Source organism: Schistocerca nitens, chromosome 9 (genome assembly GCF_023898315.1).
Source record: "Schistocerca nitens isolate TAMUIC-IGC-003100 chromosome 9, iqSchNite1.1, whole genome shotgun sequence".
Taxonomy (NCBI): domain Eukaryota; kingdom Metazoa; phylum Arthropoda; class Insecta; order Orthoptera; family Acrididae; genus Schistocerca; species Schistocerca nitens.
Genome location: NC_064622.1, coordinates 63,467,483 through 63,483,758, shown reverse-complemented (window position 1 = coordinate 63,483,758; position 16,276 = coordinate 63,467,483). Strand labels below are relative to the sequence as shown.

The 16,276-nt window shown below is 45.0% G+C and overlaps 1 protein-coding gene across 1 annotated transcript in view; it reads left to right on the top strand.

The window, feature by feature from the left end:
- Positions 1-1,419: 1,419 nt before the first annotated feature.
- The window catches only part of LOC126204002 (calcium uniporter protein, mitochondrial), an 88,655-nt gene continuing 73,798 nt past the window's right edge, over positions 1,420-16,276 (top strand). Inside the window, exons 1-2 of the mRNA XM_049938433.1 lie at positions 1,420-1,693; positions 3,769-3,887. Coding sequence (XP_049794390.1) covers positions 1,420-1,693; positions 3,769-3,887 — 393 coding nt within the window. The remainder of the gene's footprint in view (positions 1,694-3,768; positions 3,888-16,276) is intronic.

The window sequence follows — 16,276 nt, the reverse complement described above, 5'->3', positions numbered from 1 at the left end:
CTAAGTTTGAAAACAAGCGGGAAGGATGTATCAACACACTGTAAAACTTTCACACATGCAGAATGAAAACTCTGTTTTTACAAAAATAGTGTGCATTTCTTTTGTAGTGACCCTCGTACTATTCAGGTCGCAGAACAGCTGCTGCAGCTGCTGTTGTCGTCGATGTCTCAGTCTTCCTCAGAGAACATGTCCTACCAATCGATCCCTTCTTCTAGTCAAGTTGTGCCACGAACTTCTCGCCAATCCTATTCAATACTATTCAATACCTCCTCATTAGTTATGTGATCTACGCATCTAATCTTTAGCATTCTTCTGTAGCACCACATATCGAAAGCTTCTATTCTCATCTTGTCCAAGCTAGTTGTCGTCCATGTTTCACTTCCATACATGGCTACGCTCCATACAAATACTTTCAGAAACGACTTCCTGACGCTTAAATCTTTACTCGATGTTAACAAATTTCTCTTCTTCAGAAACGCATTCCTTGCCATTGACAGTCTACATTTTATATCCTCTCTACTTCGACCATCATCAGTTATTTTGCTCCCCAAATAACAAAACTCCTTTACTGCTTTAAGTGTCTCATTTCCTAATCTAATTCCCTCAGCATGACCCGACTTAATTCGACTACATTCCATTATCCTCGCTTTGCTTTTGTTGATGTTCATCTTATACCCTCCTTTCAAGACACTGTCCATTCCGTTCAACTGCTCTTCCAAGTCCTTTGCTGTCTCTGACAGAATTACAATGTCATCGGCGAACCTCAAAGTTTTTATTTCTTCTCCATGGATTTTAATACCTACTCCGAACTTTTCTTTTGTTTCCTTTACTGCTTGCTCAATATACAGATTGAATAACATCGAGGATAGGCTACAACCCTGTCTCACTCTCTTCCCAATCACTGCTTCCCTTTCATGTCCCTCGACTCTTACAACTGCCATCTGGTTTCTGTACAAATTGTAAACAGCCTTTCGCTCCCTGTATTTTACCCCTGCCACATTCAGAATTTGAAAGAAAGTATTCCAGTCAACATTGTCAGAAGCTTTCTCTAGGTCTACAAATGCTAGAAACGTAGGTTTGCCTTTCCTTAATCTATTTCTAAGATAAGTCGTAGGGTCAGTATTGCCTCACGTGTTCCAATATTTCCACGGGTTTCCAAACTGATCTTCCCCGAGGTCGGCTTCTACCAGTTTTTCCATTCGTCTGTAAAGAATTCGCGTTAGTATTTTGCAGCCGTGACTTATTAAACTGATAGTTCGGTAATTTTCACATCTGTCAACACCTGCTTTCTTTGGGATTGGAATTATTATATTCTTCTTGAAGTTTGAGGGTGTTTCGCCTGTCTCATACATCTTGCTCACCAGATGGTAGAGTTTTGTCAGGACTGGCTCTCCCAAGGCCGTCAGTAGTTGTAATGGAATGTTGTCTAGCAGTCGGTATTTTGTGCCCGCTCTAGTCGGGCTGCCTCCACTGGCTGCGCCCTTGTCAAATGCGCCCCCTCTGCTGTGTGTTGCAGCCGGCGAGGTGACGGTGGAGTACTACCGCGGCCTACCGCAGGTGACGGTACCGCTTCCGTCGCGGCGCGAGCGCTGCCGCTTCACGCTGCGGCCCGTCTCCAACACGGTGGGCGACTTCCTGGCCATGCTGCGACACGAGGACCACGGCATCGACCGCGTCGCCGTCTCCAGCCTCGGTCAGTACCCAGCCTGCTGCGTCTGCACGCCTTTTTTGTAGCGTGTGCTAAACAAATCCGTGACGAAAGGATCCGCTCTTTGTTATATCTTCTCTCTCTCTCTCTCTCTCTCTCTCTCTCTCTCTCTCTCTCTGCCCCTTCTCCATCCAAATACCAACCACCCTTCCTCTACTTTGCATTCACTGTTCACGTCCCTGCACTCATCATTGTCCTGCCTGTCTCCCATCTCCACTTCAGTTATTAACTCTCTCGACACTTGACAAATTTAAATATGTTAGGTGTACAACTTTGCTTCCGTCGTTTTGCAATAGACGGCAGTAGCGCCAAGTGGGGTTCAGGTGGTAGGTCTACATCTACATCTACATTTATACTCCGCAAGCCACCCAGCGCTGTGTGGCGGAGGGCGCTTTACGTGCCACTGTCATTACCTCCCTTTCCTGTTCCAGTCGCGTATGGTTCGCGGGAAGAACGACTGCCGGAAGCCTCCGTGCGCGCTCGAATCTCTCTAATTTTACATTCGTGATCTCCTCGGGAGGTATAAGTAGGGGGAAGCAATATATTCGATACCTCATCCAGAAACGCACCCTCTCTATACCTGGACACCAAGCTACACCGCGATGCAGAGCGCCTCTCTTGCATAGTCTGCCACTTGAGTTTGCTAAACATCCCTCTAACGCTATCACGCTTACCAAATAATCCTGTGACGAAACGCGCCGCTCTTCTTTGGATCTTCTCTATCTCCTCTGTCAACCCGATCTGGTACGGATCCCACACTGATGAGCAATACTAAAGTATAGGTCGAACGAGTGTTTTGTAAGCCACCTCCTTTGTTGATGGACTACATTTTCTAAGCACTCTCCCAATGAATCTCAACCTGGTACCCGCCTTACCAACAATTAATTTTATATGATCATTCTACTTCAAATCGTTCCGCACGCATACTCCCAAAGTTGTAGACCTAGTAGATCACACAGTGTCCCGTTTATTTTGTATTTACTGACCTGTCAAAGACATTTGTGTAAATCACGAAATACTTTTATAAGAGGTGATCAATAAGTTTCCGTTTGAAACTTCCTGGCAGATTAAAACTGTGTGCCGGACTGAGACTGCCGGCCGTTGGTGGCCAAGCGGTTCTAGGCGCTTCAGTCTAGAACCGCGCGACCGCTACGGTCGCAGGTTCGAATCCTGCCTCGGGCATGGATGTGTGTGATGTCCTTAGGTTAGTTAGGTTTAAGTAGTTCTAAGTTCTAGGGGACTGATGACCTGAGATGTTAAGTCCCATAGTGCTCAGAGCCATTTGAACCATTTTTTGACTGAGACTCGAACTCGGGACCTTTGCCTTTCGCAGGCAACTGCTCTACCATCTGAGCTACCCAAGCACGACTCATGACCCGTCCTCACAGCTTCAGTTCTGCCAGTACCCCGTCTCCTACCTTCCAAACTTCACAGAAACTCTTCTGCGAAAGTTGAAGATGGTAGAGCACTTGCCCGCGAAAGGCAAAGGTCACGAGTTCGAGTCTCGGTCCGGCACACAGTTTTAATCTGCCAGGAACTTTCATATCCGCGCACACTCCGCTGCAGAGTGAAAATCTCATTCTGGAAACATACCCCAGGCTGTGGCTAAGCCATGTGCTAGTTCTGCAAGTTTTGCAGAAGAGCTTCTGTGAACCAAATGTGGTGTCTCAGAGGCAGAGCCCAACCAGACCAGGTATGCTGAACATGGGATCCGAGCCGGCCGTTGTGGACGAGCGGTTCTAGGCTCTTCAGACCGGAACCGCGTTGCTGCTACGGTCGAAAGTTCGAATCCTGCTTCGGGCATGGATGTATGTGGTGTCCTTAGGTTAGTTAGGTTTAAGTAGTTCTAAGTCTAGGGGACTGATGACCTCAGATGTTAAGTCCCATAGTGCTTCGAGCCATTTGAGCATGGGGTCCGCTTTCGCTCCAGTGGCATTACTCGCTCTGTGTTGTTGCTGTTGATGTTGATGCTGCTGGTGCGACTGCCACCAATCTTCAGTATAGCTAATTTTTCGGAGTAGATGAACAGATGAGTCAGCATATTTTCTGTATCTGCGCAGATGACGTCCGGATAGCCTCGTCCAACACCATAGAAGTGCTGATGGAAAACGACTTCAAACTCATCGTGAACGACAGCGTCTACGTGGTGAACACGCCCCGGCAGGAGAGACTAACCAAAGTAAGTACAGCATGTCTCTGCACACACTTCTGCACGACCTCTGGGTGTGGTGAGTCACTCTCCAACGATAACTCCGTGTTTCTTTACCCAAGTAAAGTGTTGATCAAAAGATTCTGAGAGCTTGGTTTTGCTAAGCGTTTTGACCTAAGCAAGGCGTGGTTTTGACTGTAAACTGAGTAATTGATGCTACGTAGTATTAAAGCCTCTGTGACCCCAGTAGCTTTAGTTCAGTTTTAAAAATGGAGCCGGCTGCTGGTTGCTTTGTGTATTGGCAGACGGCTACAGACGTACAAACAAGAGTTGCTCGCCTAACGCAGCAACTCTGTCCCGTTTCGCCCGGCAGCTGTAAAGTCTTTTTTATTTTATCTACTTATTTATTGATTTATTTTTTTAGTAAGCCGATCCGTTGTATTGTTTCGTCTTTTGGTTTACTGTGATTTCCAGAGAATTCCACAACATGTCTAGTTAATCAAGTTGTTTCTTTCTTTTAATACGCCCATTTAACTTCAACCTGCGTTTTTTTCATATTCGAACACATGTGGGGCCGGCCGGTGTGGCCGAGCGGTTCTAGGCGCTTCAGTCTGGAACCGCGCGACCGCTACGGTCGCAGGTTCGAATTTGCCTCGGGCATGAATGTGTGTGATGTCCTCAGGTTAGTTAGGTTTAAGTAGTTCTAAGTCTAGGGGACTGATGACCTCAGATGTTAAGTCCCATAGTGCACAGAGCCATTTGAGCCAATACATGTTGGTGTATTTTTTAATGTCTTCATTTGCTCTTGATCTCTTCGTTCCTTCTTCAGTTAACAGGGACATTCAGTAATTAAAGAGACAAATTGATATAGAAAAAAAACTGTGGATTGGTACAAAATGAAACTTTTACTACTTCTCAGCCCGGCCAATATTAATACAATTGTCTCAACAATCAACTGGTTTTTTTATGCATAATGCGAAGAAGTCTTTGTCTTGTTGTTCGAGCCACTTTTCCCACAAATTCTGTGGCCTCCTCGTTGTTGCTGAACATTTTTCCTCCTTGAGTGGACCAAAGAAATGAAAATCCGAGGGAGCGAAATCATAGCAGTAGGGAGGATGAAGCAGCACCTTCCAACACATTTTTCCAGTGGTTTCCGGGGTTCAGCTGGGCGGTGTGAGTATTGTCGTTTAGTAAATATCAACCCTTTTTTTATCCGCGACGTTTTTCTCTCATTGCTAGTTTTATTTTGGTCATCTGCATGTCTGGGTAGTAGAGACTGTTTCTTGTATGCCGATCTCCCAAGTAATTAAAAATACGGTCAACATGCCTTTTCCCGCTGATGGTTGTGTTATGAATTCCTTTGCTTCCTTTCCATGCTTTGTCTATTGGACTCAAAATGATGAACCCAAGTTCCATCACACGTTAGAATCTTGTATGGAAAAGGGTCACCTTCCATTTCATAGCGTTCTTTCAAGTCTGTACACACTCCGAGTCTTATTTCCTTGTGTTTTGCGGCAACTTTTTAAGTACCCACCTTCCACTTGTTTTGCTATACTTGAGCTTATCACTGATAACGTTGTAAACAGTGCCAACACTTACTGCAACTGTTTTTGCTGTATATTCAGCTGTAACACGTCGGTTCTTAAGAGGTTAATGTCGTCAATGCGGGTTTCATGCGAAGGAGCTGGCGCTTCAGGTGGTTCGCTCTTTGGTTTCCATATTTTAGGAGGTAGTATGGACCAAAACAAGAAAAAAGTGTCTAGCAAATATGGCTCTGAGATTAATACCGTAAGCAGTATGAGCACTTACCTAGTAAAAAAGATGCGTGCCACAGTAGCGAAGATGGACAAGTGCTCATAGCTCGTAACATATGCACTTTGCAGCCCATGTTTACTGGACAGCTTTTTTCTTGTTTTGGTCCGTACTACCGCCCCTGGAAATATAGCCCATGTTTGTTGGACTTTCTTGCTTAGAATGATCGTTCCTGACATATTCCTGAATGTTCACCATCCCTCTTGGGACACCTACAATTATTACAGTCATTTGGGACTTCTCATCGCAAAAACAACATAGTATTACGTATGTTATTAGCAGAATTCATAAGCATGCTTACGTCTGTAACAAATAGGAGATAATTACATTAAAATTGCAGAATACATTTGGCCAGCCTGAAGAAAGAGGGTCCTTCTACCGTCTAGATACATCTCAGTTCACACTTGTGTTTTAGTTTTCTTGGTTTCGTATGTCAGTTGGTAAAACATGAACCATTATAGGATCACCTTATTGCCGTATGTCTCTTGTCTGTCTGTCCGACTGTTAGAACCCTTCTTCAGAGGAACGCGTAGAGGTATCAATCTGAAAGTTATGTCACACATTATCGTCTGCGGCCCTTTGGCAATGTTAAAAATGTGAAGCTTCTAAGTCAATGCAGCCAAAAAATACGGCCATTTGCGTTACAGAAAATGTAATACTCGCAGACTCACCCTTCAGGACCAACAAGGTTCTTCCCGTTGATCTAGAATCATGAAATGTGGCCTGGAGTAAGGTTTCATTGTACAAGCAAAAGGAAAAAAATTCGAAAATTGTGAATTTTTAATTATACCACAGGGAAAAAGTTTTTGTTATCAGTCTGTCTGTCTGTCTGTTCGTCCGTCTGTTAAACCCTTTTTTCTCAAAAACAGGTCGACGTATCAAGCTGAAATGTAGGTCATTTGCTATAATCTACAGTCCTTTGGTGGTGTAAAAATTGTTAAGCTTCTTAAGCTAGTGCAGTCGAGAGATACTGCCATTTATGTCACATAATTTGATACTCGCTAACACGCTCATTAAAATCTATAGGCTACTTCCCCGTGATGTAGAATCATTAAATGTGCTGAGAAAATAGATTTCACAGTAAAAGTAAAGGAAAAGTTGAGAGAATTTTTAATTTGTAATTATATCACACGAAAAGAACATCTGTTTTGTCACTTGGTACTCGACTTTAGACTTGAAATTAAAACATTCTCGTTAGTGGTGGAATGCCTCGAACCGATATCTTGTCGCTATTAATGTTGATAACAGACAAAAATCGCCGAGATTCTCAATTCTCAGAATACATGAACTGTCGATGTACGTAATTAAGTTTGTGCGGACTCTCGAGTGCCCGAGTCCTACTCACGCCTGGCTAATTTTGTTATTCATGTTTTATATAACTTTCATTAATGGCCATTTTCACAAATACTCCTTTAAAGTATATCTAAAAGCTAATTGTAGGTAGTCATTACCTGGTATGATTATGGGAGGAACTAGGTAATTCATGTTTCCTTCATACGACGTGTGACTTGTGGAGGATTTATGGCTGTGGCATATTTTCATATCGATCTTTTATCGAATTGTCTGCAACTTTTGAGATACAATCAGGATTTGGAAACTGGGCTGTTGTGTTTGCTGTTGTGGACAACTTTCATTTGGTACTTGACGCGATATGATCGCTCCAACTGTGTAATTGTTATTATTTTCTATTATCCAGCATAATATTCATAATTAAAAAACAGTTGTAACTTTCTTAATACTTAACGCACAATCATGCTTAGATACAATCAGCTCACATCATATCTGTGATTTTTATGGTGTTTGGTTTTAATGCATCACGTTTGTATGTAACGTAGTTTCCATGAAAATTCAATTTTCGTCTTATGTTTCGTTCACTGTACCCCCCCCCCCCCCAGTGTGTCCTGTCTGATTCCTCAGCCATTTCTTCATGGACCCACGGAGAAAATTCTCGCGTCCACCCGGTCACTGTTTACCTTAGCCAACCCTCCCTCAACCGCTGCATTGACAGTTACGGTCAACTCCGCCAAATACCGCTCCAGAAGACGACTATTCACAATGCCACACCCACCCACTCCGTTTATTTATATATGTACAGGGTGTTACAAAAAGGTAAGGCCAAACTTTCAGGAAACATTCCTCACACACAAAGAAAGAAAATATGTTATGTGGACATGTGTCCGGAAACGCTTACTTTCCATGTTAGAGCTCATTTTATTACTTCTCTTGAAATCACATTAATCATGGAATGGAAACACACAGCAACAGAACGTACCAGAGTGACTTCAAACACTTTGTCACATAAAATGTTCAAAATGTCCTCCGTTAGCGAGGATACGTGCATCCACCCTCCGTCGCATGGAATCCCTGATGCGTTGATGTAGCCCTGGAGAATGGCGTATTGTATCACAGCCGTCCACAATACGAGCACGAAGAGTCTCTACATTTGGTACCGGGGTTGCGTAGACAAGAGCTTTCAAATGCCCCCATGAATGAAAGTCAAGAGGGTTGAGGTCAGGAGAGCGTGGAGGCCATGGAATTGGTCCGCCTCTACCAATCCATCGGTCACCGAATCTGTTGTTGAGAAGCGTACGAACAATTCGACTGAAATGTGCAGGAGCTCCATCGTGCATGAACCACATGTTGTGTCGCACTTGTAAAGGCACATGTTCTAGCAGCACAGGTAGAGTATCCCGTATGAAAGCATGGCGGTGAATCGAGGAAGTACAGTACATACTGACGAAACTAAAATTGGCTCTAACATGGAAATTAAGCGTTTCCGGACACATGTCCACATAACATCTTTTCTTTATTTGTGTGTGAGGAATGTTTCCTGAAAGTTTGACCGAACCTTTTTGTAACACCATATATATATATTAAAGACTGCGCACAATATATGGGTAGGAGAGGTTAAATTATCGATCAGATCTGAGGAAAGATGTATCAGTTACCTTTCCGTGACAATGAAACAAAGAAAAGAGCTACAGTAATACATGTTAGCCTAAATGATTCGTCAGGTTCAAAATAGTGTTTATTTAAAAGCAGACGACGTACAAAGACGAGCGATACATGAAAAGACACGTCACTCACCAGGTGAGGTCAATGAGTGCACCCTTGGATACCCGGCACACATCCAAAAGGTAATCCAGTTCCGCCCATACGTACGCTACCATGTTTTCGGTAATGTTCGTCTCAGCTGCATTGATGCGTTCCTGTAACTCTCGCGGAGTTTTTGGCACCGGGAGTCCATAAACTTGCCCTTAACATGGCCTCAAATGAGGAAAGCACATACATATGATGTGGCGGCCTGGAGGGGCCATGAGAACAGAGGAACACCAACCAGTTCAGCGCGCCTATCCAGCGACGTGACAGAGGTGCGGACAGTTATGCTCCAGTGAGGTGGAGCCCCGTCCAGTTGAAACTCGAAGAGTCAGCAGTCAGTTGCGACAACAACATAACTGCAACATTTCCAGGTACATAGGACCAATCACCGTGCGCTCGATGATGAAATCGGAACCATACACTTTTGTCTTGGATACGGCACTTAAGACATTCACTTTTTGGAGAGCGCCATTCATATCAACTTGGAAATACGGACATTCAGTACCCCGCACTCTCACACTGTGACTGCTCACATTTCCCGACAGATGAAAAGTCCCCTCGCCGCTGAATATTAATGTCCCCGCGAAATCGTCATCATCTTCCTTAGCTTGCTGCATTCGGGTATAGAGCTCCTATCGGCGGGCACATTCAACTGAAGTCAGGTGCCGTAACAGTTGCAAACGGAACGGTTTGAAATGCAAACACCACTACGAAACATTCCACATTGTTTCCTGCGGAATGGCCAGTTCACGAGTTGCACCAACGATTCGTTTTTGTCGGCTGGGCACAAATTTCTCACTGTGACGCGCTCCATCTTTTGAGACACACGGTCGCTCCGTGATTTTCCCATTACACAGACAACCGGTATCACAAAACTGGCGAAACCAACGCAAAATGCTCTGGTGACCGGATGCAGCTTTTCCATATTTACGTACGGATGCACGATGAACGCTCGTAACCGACAAACACTTAGCATGTTCTGCGAGGGGCGCTCTATAAGTAATGCAACAAATTTTTTCTCTACCAATTTCCGGTGCAAAAAAAAGGGGAATTTGTTGTGGTACGTGTTGGAATATTCCCGCTTCAGCCTCTACAGTTTACCGAGCGCCGCGTCTGGCCGTCCTGATTTAGGTTCTCCGTGATTTCCCTAAATCGTTTGAGGCAAATTCCGGGACGGTTCCTTTACAAGGGAACGGCCGACTTCTTTCCCCATCCTTCCCTAATCTAATGAAACAATTGACCACGTTATTTGGTCCCCTCCCCGCGTCAACCAACCTCTGTAGCTTCTAGTAGTTCCGATTGGTGGCAGTGCTATACGTAGGGTGACCAGACGTCCGGATTAATCCGGACATGTCCTCCTTTTTAGCTCTTTGTCCGGGGTCCGGGAGGATTTTTACAGTGTCCGGCTTTTTCGCAAATTTGAGCGTAGTTATATTTACAATTCGTCCCGTTCTATTGCTCTTACTTAAACTATTGGCACACCTTCGTGATAAACACGCACGAAGGCGGTGTTAGTAGCTGCCACAAGGATCGTCGAAGTTATCGTTGATGTACCTATAAGGCCGGCCGCGGTGGTCTAGCGGTTCTCGGCGCTCAGTCAGGAACCGCGCGACTGCTACGGTCGCAGGTTCGAATCCTGCCTCGGGCATGGATGTGTGTGATGTCCTTAGGTTAGTTAGGTTTAAGTAGTTCTAAGTTCTAGGGGACTTATGACCACAGATGTTGAGTCCCATAGTGCTCAGAGCCATTTGTACCTATAAGCGAATGCAAATATCGATTATTTAAAATTTTCGTTTCGTATCTACGCTTTGTATTGGCTTGGCTTCCTGTAGTGCACGTGTGATTTGTGAGTGGAATTTTTAACCGAGTGAGTTACGTAAAATATTTGGCTATGCCTAAATGAAAGTGTACATTTTCTGATGTCCTTTCCTGCAAATATCCGGCATTAAGAAAGGGAGAAATAAATTTGAAGCGGAATGTAAGATATGTGGAGCTGGAACGTACGTCTCAGTGGCCAATGAAGGTAAGAAATAACCCAACAGATTAACTGTCATGGTTTTATTTCGTTGTTTCATAGTCAATCAATTTATTTGTATTCGGCAGGTTAAAGTGCAGTTTACATGTCGTCAGCTGCTTCTTGAATTGTAGATGTTGGTAGTGGTGCGTCGAATGAAGGAAGGTGAATGGTCTTAGCCGGCCGCGGTGGTCTAGCGGTTCTGGCGCTGCAGTCCGGAACCGCGGGACTGCTACGGTCGCAGGTTCGAATCCTGCCTCGGGCATGGGTGTGTGTGATGTCCTTAGGTTAGTTAGGTTTAAGTAGTTCTAAGTTCTAGGGGACTTATGACCTAAGATGTTGAGTCCCATAGTGCTCAGAGCCATTTGAACCATTTTTTGAATGGTCTTACGTTTGTAAACAATTCCGTTTTGTTGACACAACAAAACAATTGACGCCACACTGACACCGCAATCAATGTTTTTAATTATTTTTATATTGCACAGTTAACCAACACCTGACCATCAGTAACAGTTAACTACTGGTTTTGCCGGTAATTCCCGGCAGTCACGTGACTTGTCCAAAGCTGAGGGTGGTATCCTCATCTGCAGTTGATGTGTCCTCTTTTTTCTTCCTTTGTCCTCCTTTTTGAAGCTGTGTGTCCTCCTTTTTAAACAATTGCATCTGGTCATCCTAGCTATACGTAGCCTTCAAAATGGCGTCTGTAACTGAGGTGGGTTTCATGCAGAGAGCTGTCACTGAGTTTCTTTTGGCGGAAAACTAGAGTAGCGCAGATATTTATAGACGCTTGCAGAACGTCTACGGAGACCTGGAAGTGAACAAAAGCACAGTGAGGTTGGGCAAGGCGCCTGTCATGATCGCAGTAAGGTCGCCCAAACCTGTCCTATCTCTGACGTGCCGGCTGGCAGCACACTGCTGTCTCTCCTGCAATGCTGGAACGTGTGGACACTCTCACTCGAAGTAATTGATGGATCACTAACAAACACCTCGCTCCACAACTGTACGTCTCTGCTGGTAGTGTTGACACGTGTCCACCAGATGGGGTACTCAAAGGTTTGTGGCCACTGGGTTCCTCGGTTCTCGCACCTTCCGACTTCCATCTCTACGACCCAATGAAGGATTCACTCCGCAGGAAATACACTACTGACCATTAAAATTGCTACACCACAAAGATGACGTGCTACAGACGCGAAATTTAACGGACAGGGAGAAGATGGTGTGATATGCAAATGATTAGCTTTTCAGAACATTCACACAAGGTTGGCGCCGGTGGCGACACCTACAACGTGCTGACATGAGGAAAGTTTCCAACCGATTTCTCATACACAAACAGCAGTTGACCGGCGTTGCCTGGTGAAACGTTGTTGTGATGCCTCGTGTAAAGAGGAGAAATGCGTACCATCACGTTTCCGACTTTGATAAAGGTCGGATTGTAGCCTATCGCGATTGCGGTTAATCGTATCGCGACATTGCTGCTCGCGTTGGTCGAGATCCAATGACTGTTAGCAGAATATGGAATCGGTGGGTTCAAGACAGTAATACGGAACGCTGTGCTGGATCCCAACGGCCTCGTATCACTAGCAGTCGAGATGACAGGCATCTTATCCGCATGGCTGTAACGGATCGTGCAGCTACGTCTCGATCCCTGAGTCAACAGATGGGGACGTTTACAAGACAACAACCATCTTCACGAACAGTTCGACGACGTTTGCAGCAGCATGGACTATCAGCTCGGAGACCATGGTTGCGGTTACCCTTGACGCTGCACCAGAGACAGGAGCGCCTGCGATGATGTATTCAACGACGAACCTGGGTCCACGAATGGCAAAACGTCATTTTTTCGGATGAATCCAGGTTCTGTTTACAGCATCATGATGGTCGCATCCGTGTTTGGCGACATCGCGGTGAACGCACATTGGAAACGTGTATTCGTCATCGCCATACTGGCGTGATGGTATGGGATGCCATTGGTCACACGTCTCGGTCACCTCTTGTTCGCATTGACGGCACTTTGAGCAGTGGACGTTACATTTTAGATGTGTTACGACCCGTGGCTCTACCCTTCATTCGATCCCTGCGAAACCCTACATTTCAGCAGGATAATGCACGACCGCATGTTGCAGGTCCTGTACGGGCCTTTCTGGATACATAAAATGTTCGACTGCTGCCCTGGCCAGCACATTCTCCAGATCTCTCACCAATTGAAAACGTCTGGTCAATGGTGGCCGAGCAACTGGCTCGTCACAATACGCCAGTCAGTACTCTTGATGAACTGTGGTATCGTGTTGAAGCTGCATGGGCAGCTGTACCTGTACACGCCATCAAAGCTCTGTTTGACTCAATGCCCAGGCGTATCAAGGCCGTTATTACGGCCAGAGGTGGTTGTTCTGGGTACTGATTTCTCAGGATCTATGCACCCAAACTGCGTGAAAATGAAACCACATGTGAGTTGTAGTATAATATATTTGTCCAATGAATACCCGTTTATCATCTGCATTTCTTCTTGGTGTAGCAATTTTAATGGCCAGTAGTGTAGTACGTGGATAATGCGGAGGTTAGTGGTGCAGCAGGATGTTGGATCCCACGTCGATCAGTAGAATGATATCACACTGACATACTGGCCCTGCCAGTAAGTTTGTGTAAGGCTGCCGCTCTGAACAGAGATTATGTTGAGAACAGGGTTTTGTAGAAAGAGTGGAAAATAAGATGGCTTACTGTAATTCTGAATGAAACCAACCTGCTTTCATATAAAAATATGTTGCATTACTTACTGAATGCTCCTCGTATCTCACAAAATCTCTTTCCTGTACTACCGTCAGCTTGAAGAGTGCTGTCACAGATCTGTCGCCCAACTTGCACGCGAGACACGACGCGGGCTTTATAAACTTGGTGAGTGACTCTGTCTTTTCATGTATCGCCCTTCTTTTCGCGTCATATACTTGTCGGTAAACAGCGCTTTGAAATCATTTATGCCAACCCCGTAATTTTTTCCCGTTTTGATTACTTTTGCATCGCTAGTTTAATGAGCGTGGATGTCTGGGGAAAATGTATTCTGCTTCAGGGAATTAATAGGCAAGCGGACTCAGGGTTGAGGAAGGAGAACCTGTAAATTCCGTTTGCCGGCTATCAAGATGTCCGCTACTTGAAATCGAAATCGATATGCTCGTAAGAAATTGCAGTCAAAATGCTATATAACTGCTCATGAAAACAGGATGTAACACCGCTGGGAATCAAACTAAATAAATTCTCTCACACTGATGCTGCACGAAGTCACATAAAACACAGGCACTTGGATTGAATACATTACCACCGCTCGCCTAAATTGTCCGTGTCCCTTTCCCCATTGGCTGTTATACTGTTGCTGCTGTCGCGCCATCTGGAGCCAATCCTGTAAAGTTCATTTATAACTCGTGTGTTTGGGAAGCACTCACCCAATGAAGTCCAAAGTTACCCTGTGTGATACAGGTAGAGGGAGTTTCAAAAATGACCGGTATATTTGAAACGGAAATAAAAACTAAACGAGCAGCGATAGAAATACACCGTTTGTTGCAATATGCGTGGGACAACAGTACATTTTCAGGCGGACAAACTTTCGAAATTACAGTAGTTACAATTTTCAACAACAGATGGCGCTGCAAGTGATGTGAAAGATATAGAAGACAACGCAGTCTGTGGGTGCGCCATTCTGTACGTCGTCTTTCTGCTGTAAGCGTGTGCTGTTCACAACGTGCAAGTGTGCTGTAGACAACATGGTTTATTCCTTAGAACAGAGGATTTTTCTGGTGTTGGAATTCCACCGCCTAGAACACAGTGTTGTTGCAACAAGACGAAGTTTTCAACGGAGGTTTAATGCAACCACAGGACCGAAAAGCGATACAATAAAGGATCTGTTTGAAAAATTTCAACGGACTGGGAACGTGACGGATGAACGTGCTGGAAAGGTAGGGCGACCGCGTACGGCAACCACAGAGGGCAACGCGCAGCTAGTGCAGCAGGTGATCCAACAGCGGCCTCGGGTTTCCGTTCGCCGTGTTGCAGCTGCGGTCCAAATGACGCCAACGTCCACGTATCGTCTCATGCGCCAGAGTTTACACCTCTATCCATACAAAATTCAAACGCGGCAACCCCTCAGCGCCGCTACCATTGCTGCACGAGAGACATTCGCTAACGATATAGTGCACAGGATTGATGACGGCGATATGCATGTGGGCAGCATTTGGTTTACTGACGAAGCTTATTTTTACCTGGACGGCTTCGTCAATAAACAGAACTGGCGCATATGGGGAACCGAAAAGCCCCATGTTGCAGTCCCATCGTCCCTGCATCCTCAAAAAGTACTGGTCTGGGCCGCCATGTCTTCCAAAGGAATCATTGGCCCATTTTTCAGATCCGAAACGATTACTGCATCACGCTATCTGGACATTCTTCGTGAATTTGTGGCGGTACAAACTGCCTTAGACGACACTGCGAACACCTCGTGGTTTACGCAAGATGGTGCCCGGCCACATCGCACGGCCGACGTCTTTAATTTCCTGAATGAATATTTCGATGATCGTGTGATTGCTTTGGGCTATCCGAAACATACAGGAGGCGGCGTGGATTGGCCTCCCTATTCGCCAGACATGAACCCCTGTGACTTCTTTCTGTGGGGACACTTGAAAGACCAGGTGTACCGCCAGAATCCAGAAACAATTGAACAGCTGAAGCAGTACATCTCATCTGCATGTGAAGCCATTCCGCCAGACACGTTGTCAAAGGTTTCGGGTAATTTCATTCAGAGACTACGCCATATTATTGCTACGCATGGTGGATATGTGGAAAATATCGTACTATAGAGTTTCCCAGACCGCAGCGCCATCTGTTGTTGAAAATTGTAACTACTGTAATTTCGAAAGTTTGTCTGCCTGAAAATGTACTGTTGTCCCAAGCATATTGGAACAAACGGTGTATTTCTATCGCTGCTCGTTTAGTTTTTATTGCCGTTTCAAATATACCGGTCATTTTTGAAACACCCTGTATATTCTGTTACCAAAACTCTGTAAATTTCGCCGAACTGTTCACATCTGATATTTTCATATCCTGTCCGTAATCATTAATTGGCAGTCGACTACGTAGTCTGTTAGAAGTATGCTGACGTCGAAGTGTTAGTTCGATTATTTGAAGCACAATCGTGTAACATTTCATGTTCGAATAGGGTATTATAGATTTTGATGGGTGGCACTGTTCTCAGAAATTATCAATTATTCCTCTTAGCAGTGATACCAATTGTTCCATAAAAACACGGGAGAACTGCCGGATATCAGTAGCTTCCTGCCACGATATTTTCGGCGCAGAGTCTTCTGGCCTTCTTCAGGTGAATGCCCTGTAGTAGTACTGGCGAGTACCTTTGTGCTTCAGTTTGGAGTTGCAGCGGGTTTCCTTCCGCGCAACACCTGGGTTTGGAGAAGTCTGTAATAGTTTCTTACTATTGTTCCTTCTAATATGTGGTTTGTCC